Below are 8841 nucleotides of genomic sequence, written 5' to 3' on the forward strand. Positions count from 1 at the left end.
GCTATTGTTTTCAGCGGTAACCTGTCTGTTTGCTGTACTGCATAGGTTTTCCCCAGCATGAGGCACACCCTCAAATAGATTATGTCATGGTAATGACACGATACTAACATCCACATTTGGAAGAGACTGTGTAGTATCATTACTTGCCAGGGGATTTTGGAAGGGAATCCGACCAATCAGGCTAATGAGTCCATATCTCCTGGGCGTCTTTGATCTGACATCCAGATCACTGTCTCCAGCACATTAATGGCCGTGAGAACGGGGGATCCTCAGGTCCACAAGTACACAAACACACACACACACACACACACAGAAACACACTCACACACACACACACACACACACACACACAGACATACAAACACACACACACACACACACACACACGCACACACACAGACATACAAACATACACACACACATACACACACCGCCTGCTATTCTCTGTCCTCAGCCTAAGCGGAATGAGGATACGGTGAAAGGCTATTTGTTCTGCTGCACAGCTTCACCCATGTGGAGGCCTTTGGCATTCAGACGCACACCGCTCCCACGATCCGTTCATTCAGCAGGCCCTCACACTGGAGAGGGTGCGTTGCTCTTAGACCCCACTGTCGTTGTTCTGGAAGGCCCCATTGATGTTTGGATGGTAGAGGGAGATGGCGATATGGCATAGTTAGGGATTCATTTTAACTAACTGTCCTGACTGTTGCTGCCCATATAGAATCCTACAGCGAAATACATAGTTACGGCTGCTATAGCTATCCACCAATACTTATGTCATCCAGTTCACTCATACCAAACCAGATACATTTGATGTCTGCTAGCTCAATCTGTGACTAGACTTCTTTTCTTTTTTTTTACATTTTAGTTTTTATGTTGTATAAGCCTGGTCACAGATAAATGACGGCTAAATTATGACATTTCTGTGAGTAAAATTGCCTGACTTCAGCCTCTCCTATTTTTTTTGTGTGTGTTTTTAGATAGAATAGTTTGTTTCACAGTTTTAAAACCTTGTTTTGTTGGGTACAGAGATCAAAGTACTTGAAAGAGAAAAAAACAAAATATTCTATCCTACTTGCAGGCTTTGGTCCCCTTGCTGGATGTCCCCAAGACAGCTTCTATGTCTGCTCTCACAATGATGCACACTTTGGCTAATCTTTAGACACTCAAAGATGATTCTGTTTATGTCATGTGGGATTGCTCAGACTGGCCTACTGTATACCTGGTCCTCTACATAACAAACCAGGCCTAGGGCCCTGGGGCCAGAGACAGGTTTAGACAGAGCTGGAAGAATCGTTGGAGCCACTGTCTGTCTGCTGCCCCCCTGGGATCATGCCTCCACTGAGTGGTGGATCGGTTACCACTGCCTCAGAAAACTGTGGAAGTGCTTCTTGATGGTTCACACCGGGGAGGTGCTTTGTTTATTTATTGAATGACGTGTCTTACAGTAAGTGATAGATTCAATTAAGATTGTTTTTAAATTCTCTGCTTCTCATGTCCCAAATCTACAACAGATTGTAAACATCCCCATACAGACTATACCTTATGCCAAAATAACTGAACTAGGTTGCATACAGTTGCCATATTGTACAGTTGGTGCAGGCCAAGGTAGGTTGAGAGGTCTTTCATTGACACTTTGAACTAACACCTGGGTTTTCTCTTCATCTACAAAGGCAAACCACAGGCCACGCAGTTGGTACTGATTATCCATGCTGAGACAGGAAACTGGTCTCTACTAGGAAACTCAATAGAAATGTAACATTCAAGCAGCCACTTTCTTAGGCTCTACTCACATAAAAAAGCTTGAGACAGCTATTAGTTTTATGAATTTATTTTACACAAGAGCATAAAAATACAAGCAGCTTATATCCAGCTGACTGACAGAAGACATCTCTCTTTCAGTAATGTGGGAATGTTACCATTTCGTCAATGTTGTAACTGAAATACACTCAATGGCAGAGACATTTTGTAGACATTTCTGATGTGAATTGAAATAAATAGAAACATGTGGAACATAAACATAGTACAAACATAGTAAATACAATTTCACAAGTATATGGTAGATTCTGTTGAACACTGGCATATCTGCCATTTTTTTATATTATATGGAACATACACCTTCATCGATTCAGTTTCACATCTGTATTCTGAACTTAATGAAGTCACTAAAAAGCACATACAGGTTAACCAAATATATAAATATGATATTTACAGAATATATACAATTTCTAATAACATTGATTTGAAGGTAATATACTCCCTCCTACATACGAAGCACCAATAAAGTCTGACCTTCTAGGTAAATTAGCTGTGTGTTTGGGGCTGACTGTATCCTTCTTGGCTTTAAATATACCATCATTCACACAGTAGTCTACATACTGTATACATACATCAACTATCTCTCAGATTCGAAGGTCTGGCTTCCAATGTTCTGATGCATGCCTCCTCCATCCGTTCGTTTGGCATCACTTACTTCCAGAAATGTAATGATAGAAAGAAAATGACTCCTGTAAACGATAACATTAAAATCTGCAGATTTCCGGGAAAAGGTGGATATGCTACCATTAAAAAAGGTGTGTTCACCTTCCACTAAAGTACATCCCTGCTCTCTTTCCTATAAAAAAGGATCTGATTAGGATTCGGGTTAGGTTAATCTGACCATAGATCTGTGGCGACTTCAACCTCGAGCAGTAAACATGGTGGCTTAGTTAAATGGCAGACCCTTCTACCTGTCTTCTCAGCTCAAGTATTATGGCGTCCCATTGACTGACTGCTCCTAACTCAGATAAACACAGTCTCTGAGAGACCCTCGTCTCTGTGTCTACGACTGGGGGAGGTGTGTGTGTGTTTACGCTGTCATTTACCCAACTGTTTGGATCACACCAAGTCTCCAGCTTTAACAGTAGAAGTGCTTTCTCAAGACCCCTCCCCCCCACACACACACCCCTAATCACTATACACAGTATACTGGAATCTGACGAAAACGGGGGGAAATATTAAAATACAGATTACTGGAGGTGCAAAAATAAAATAAAATACAGGGCATGTAGATTTGGTCTTGGGTGATTTACAGTGCTTTTTGTCTTTCTCATTCCATGCAGGGTCTGCATGCAGTTGACTGTCCAAGCCTGACAAAGGGCTTTGGTAAAGAGTTCCATGTGAGATTGAGTGACTTAACTGCCCCCTCTCACAGAGGTGCTTGATTCTCCACTGCCACGGCCGAGTACTCGGTCTCTGAGACGTCAATGAGCTTGGCCAGGCCTGTCCTGGTGGAGTATTTGAAGATGAAGGCCTTCATCAGGTCATAGCGGTAGTTCCTGTTGATGAAGTTGTAGATGACTGGGTTGAGGCAGCAGTGGACCAGCGAGAAGCACTGGGTGAGGTGCAGCGCCACGTATAGGAAGTACTCCAGCTTGCAGTTGAAGGGCAGGACGTTGAGCAGAGAGAGAGTGTCTACTAGGAGAACGCCGTGATAGGGCAGCCAGGACACGAGGAACACCACAATGTAGGTGAGGATGATCTTGCGGCTGATACGGCGCTCCTGGTCCGATACGGGCGGGATGGCCCTGGCTAGCAGGAGGTAGAAGACAGCAATGACGGGGAATGGGATGGCGAAACCCAGGACAATGAAGCTCAGCTGGATGCCCACCATCCACCCGCGGGGGCTGTCGGACGGGTACACTGGCCGGCACAGGATGCTGTCAGAGTGGGCCGACTTCACCGTTTGGAGGAAGTAGGTATCCGGCACGGAGGCCGCTAGCGCCAGGAGCCACACCCCTATACAGATCATTCGACGAATCACCTTCGTCTTCCAACTGTTGGCATAGTCGGCGAACAGCGCCACCGACAGGTAACGGTCCACGCTCATGCAGGTGAGGAAGAAGATGCTGCTGAAGAGGTTGACACTGAAGACCAGGTGGGTGATTTTGCAGACAGCCTCACCGAAGGGCCAGTGGCCTTGCTGGAGCAGGGAGCTGACCCACACAGGCAGGGTGGCCACCACACACAGGTCAGCCACAGCCAGGTTGAGGATGTACAGGTGGGTCTCGTAGCGTAGCCTCTCTGAGCGGACATTGACCCACACCACCAGGGAGTTGGCGGCCAGGCCGACCAGAAAGATGAAGACGTAGAGGATGGAGAGGGTGTAGAGGAAGGCGCCGTGGTTGAAAGCTGCTGGGCACAGCAGGGCCTCGACGTGTGTCAAATTGTCGTGCTCGGTGGTGAAGTTGAGCTCGTCCCACATCTCCATCAACTCCGTCAGATCGCTGACACTCAGACTCATGGTGCTCGCCGGGGGCAGGGTCGTCTCAGGCGGAGTCACAATCTGCAATAAAATGTCCATTGGTTAACACATAGGTTGTTTTCACACAAACATAGATGTAGGGTTATTCAGTATGAGCCAAAATATGTTCAGCAATCATTATTTATTTAGAGGGACAACAGGTGTCATCTAAAAACAGTTCAGACACGGCATGGTGGAAGTCAAAGGGTTACGCTGCGTGCTGTTTGAGGAATGTTTTCTATCTTCCTCATTATAAAGAAACATGCTTCATGGCTTGCGGGAGTCCATGAACAGCAAGCAGAATTGGGGCTGTCGCTGCCAAACAATTTATTGGTGTTTAAGACAAACAGATTCTAACATGATATGAGATCAATCTGACTGAGCTGTCAGGTTAAACAGGATCACACCTACTACTGCATGCTGGGAGCTGAGGACTGGATGGGGTAAGAGTTAGTGAGTATTCAGAGGACTCTCAGTACCACTGTGCTCCAAGTAAAGCATGTACCGTAAATGACATACTACTAAATAACAAAACTGATCACTACACAGTGATTATACAGGTTAGAATACATACTGTGATAATCTGAATATTCTCAATGTTACAAGGACCTCCCAACAACAACACAACACAACAACAAGAGTATAAAATGTGATGCTTTTTAAGTGGATTTAATTTAATTTTGGAGTTACAGACTGTGTGTGTGTGTGTGTGTGTGTGTGTGTGTGTGTGTGTGTGTGTGTGTGTGTGTGGTGTGTGTGTGTGTGTGTGCATGGTGTGTGTGTGTGTGTGTGTGTGTGTGTGTGTGTGTGTGTGTGTGAGTGCGTGTGCGTGTGCGTGTGCGTGAGCGTGAGCGCGTGTGCGTGCGTGTGTGTGTGTGTGTGTGTGTGTGAGAGAGAGCGAGAGAGAGAGAGAGAGAGGTATAGTGGGGTACTGGCTATGGGAGGTGAAAGGTCTAGCTAGCACTTCAATAGAAATAGCCCCCTTCACTTTGAACTGACAGGTCCAGGGTGAGTGGGGACGTTGTCAGGAGTACGATGTGAAGGGAGCCAGAGAGCTTTATCTATGACAGATGAGACTAGCCTAGAGTATACTGACTGGTGTGTTGGTGATGGTTACCCTTTCTGCACTGATAAAGCCTCAAACAAGATTTGACTTCAATCCATGTCTTTATGAATAACATAATTTATCTAAAAAGAGTGTCTGCACCATATATGACTGAAAATCAATGCAATTCCAACTGATAAAGGAAACTTATACCTATCAAAGAACTAAACTGTTTGTTTATTTGTACTTAAAATTAGCCAGATGTTTGTTCTTCTAACAAAGTTAGTAGATGGCCTTAATTGTGTTGGAGGTAATATGAGTAGACAGACAGCTGTCTTAAAGCCTATGCCTGGCGTAGACTGGCCTTAAATCACTGGCAGATGAAAACAAAAAACAGGACTTCTCCAATTTGGGGGGGGGGGTTTACATAAAAACAAAAGCTAAAGAGCTCTCCCTTTTTACTGCTCTCTCAATCCCACACACCATCCATTTGGATGGAGGGAATGGATGACATATAATTGGGAGCCGCATCTCCAGGTGCCATAAAAAGCGATGGCCTATTAAGAGGCTCCCAGTCCCTTGTAAATCCCTTGTGTTTACACTGCTCAAACAGAGCGGCCTCTTCACCTGAACCCCCGGCCCCGGGCAGCCTGCACCGCCTGGGGCACAAAGAGCTCCCTGTGCGGACGCAGTGCGCCGTGAGGAACCCCCCATTCTCTCTCACACTTTCAACATCTTTGTTTCGCTCTCTTCCTCTCTCCATCTTTCTCTCTGTCTGTTTTTATACATCATTATCTCTTTCTTGTTCTTCTTTCTCTCACTCTTCCTCTCTCTCGCTCTCCCTCGCACCTTTCTCTCTCCCTCTCTCCATCTTTCTCTCTGTCTGTCTTTATACATCATTATCTCTTTCTTGTTTTTCTTTCTCTCACTCTTCCTCTCTCTCTCTCTCTCCCTATCAGTAGAAACCTTGCAACTCTGCATAATACTTGTGCAACCCCTCCTCCCCCTCTCTCTCATCCTCTCACTGTCACTCATTTGTTTTCCTCCCAAGGAACATATAATAAAACTCCCCCTCTTTCTCTGTGGAAACGATACAACTTCTTTAGGAGAGTTTCTTTAGTTTCAGGAAACATGTTAATCACAGCATTCATAGTGTGCTTACTGTATCAGGGATAATTGCATGAAGAATCCTTGCTATGCACGGAGTTCATGGGCTATTGTGAGTGACAAAACTTCAATTCAATTAAAAAAGTAAATCTTTGGAATGTTTTCTTCACAGACTGAGCCTAGTCTTCTTTGATTTATCATAAAATATCCGAGAAATGCATCTATGGCATTAAAACATATGTTGACAGTAGTTGCATCATACGTTGTGTGATTGACTTTCATACACGCACACCCTCAGAAAGATTTTGAACCTACAATATTTTCATGCTGAGAAAAACTATTTAGGTGTAAGTGTTTGCCAAAGAGGCGGTATTTCAATCTGTTGCCTGATCAGTTGCTTACATACAGTGTAATCTAGGATCTCATTGAATGTAGACAAATCTGTCGTACTGAAACCCACTGTTAATCCGCACCACCAACTGTGAAACCCGGGGGAAACCCTTTTCTATAGCCTATGACAACTGGCTAATTCTGGGCAAAACTCAGCGCTATAAAATGGTTGGGAAATGCATTAATTAAAAAAAAACACAACATTCGTCAAAACTTCAAAATCAAATACAATAAATAAAACCAATGCTTATAATTATTAATAAAAAAGGTTAGGCTACGCTATTTAAGACTAGAGCTCAATACATGTCTGCCTGCCACTAGCGCAGACTATGATGCGCTGCAGCCAAAGTATTATTTATAAATTACTTACAAAAACGTCCTTTGTGTCCTTTAATCGTCCGAGCCAAAACTTTCATAAAATCTGGACAACTTGGAAAAGCTTTTGAGGCTATTGGCTAGTGTCCTGATAGTAATGTTGGAAAAGTCTTTGCGTTATCCAGTTATAAATTACGAAGAAACTCTCTCGGTCCTCCACTGTCGAGACTACCTCGCCTTGTCCCGCTGCACTTGCTATTATAGGCTGGAGTAGGGAGCAACGCCTACCAAGGAAGCTAGGAGAACTGATTCATTTCAGAAAAACAACAATAGGATTGACGGATGTACACAACATCGGATTTCCACTCCCTACAACATAATAAACAGTAGTTACAGTATTTTGCATCCGAGAGCTGTCTGTTGTCCAATTACACTTTATGACATTCTTCCACCTCTACCGGTGCTTCACACGGGACATTTTTAGTAGGACATATTGGGATGTTGCATGACTGTAGTAGACTAAACACATAATTGTTTTAGCCTATAGCCTAGAGGTCAGCTTTAGGAAACACTTGCCACTTTTCATCAGCACACAGTGTTTGCGCTGGATAATAACATTGCTATTTTTCTTGTGAATAGAACGCCGTGTGCAACCCTTAAAACTAGACAACATGCTCGATGCATTAAAATCGGTGGTCAGTCTTGTATTTTAGACCTTAACAATCATCTTTGTATTGTAAATTGTATATGGCTATAGATAAGACAATGCATGCGGCTACATGTTCATAACATTGATTACAATAATATGGTTTAGACTGGCCTGGGTTTACGGGGGCGCGCGAAATAGAGGATCCAGAAATTGTCGACATGAACAGAAAACAGAGAACGCTATTCCAATAATATGACAAGCACAAGAATTAAAGTTGAACATGTGGCAGGTGACTAATAGTCTGTTTGGTAGACGTATTTTGCTTTTGCTTTTCAATCTCAAAGGCGCTCACTTAATACGCCTTTCTACGGCAGGCTTTTACAAATGCACTGATTTTGGGTCAGTGTGGGGGAGCTTATTAAGGAACTAATTGTTATGCTTTTAGAATACAATCATTCCCTGTGAATTCTCATTCATTGGTAGCCTATCTGCTAATCTTTGAAATTAAGGACGAGTGGTATTTATTTGCCAGGAATTTAAACTGGCAGGGGTCGCACCTGGTTGAACAATGCGTTTCCATACACGCCACATCTGGAAGAACACCGTTCTGGCGATAAGAACATGCAGGGAAAATCTCTAGATTAATGTCTTGTCACTGTGCCAGTTCAGGCAGCACCTGATTTCGGGACTTTCCGAGGTAGGCTACTGTAGTTGTTCCTGCAGACCCTAGACCCCGGAAAGCACTAGCCAGTCACTGAATTAATACGAGTTGTCCAAAAATATTTTTGAAATATAATAAATCTAGTTCAACGTTAACCATGTGTATTCTTGAGGTGTGAACTTTTTTTGTTCAGGATAGACTTGGTAAGGGCAAATAATTGCAGAACATAAGCACACCAGTCAGCATATAGCCCATATACCAAAAGAGCACTACATTAGACCACCAAACTTTTGCAAGACCACCTGACCAAATCTGGTGGATTACCCATATGTCTTGATTATACAGTATGTGCGCGTTGGTAGCCTATTAGTCTGGGATTCAGATGGAAAACA

General features: G+C 43.7%; 1 protein-coding gene across 1 annotated transcript; it reads right to left on the bottom strand.

The window, feature by feature from the left end:
- Positions 1–1824: 1824 nt before the first annotated feature.
- ackr3b (atypical chemokine receptor 3b) lies at positions 1825–4282 on the bottom strand (the record flags this gene model as incomplete). Its single annotated transcript, XM_083684491.1, has 1 exon — positions 1825–4282. One exon carries the CDS (start codon positions 4280–4282, stop codon positions 3188–3190), a length of 1095 nt encoding a protein of 364 aa, XP_083540617.1. The 3' UTR covers positions 1825–3187.
- Positions 4283–8841: the final 4559 nt, after the last annotated feature.

This window comes from Argentina silus (assembly GCF_951799395.1).
Source record: "Argentina silus genome assembly, chromosome: 14".
In the NCBI taxonomy this organism is placed as follows: domain Eukaryota; kingdom Metazoa; phylum Chordata; class Actinopteri; order Argentiniformes; family Argentinidae; genus Argentina; species Argentina silus.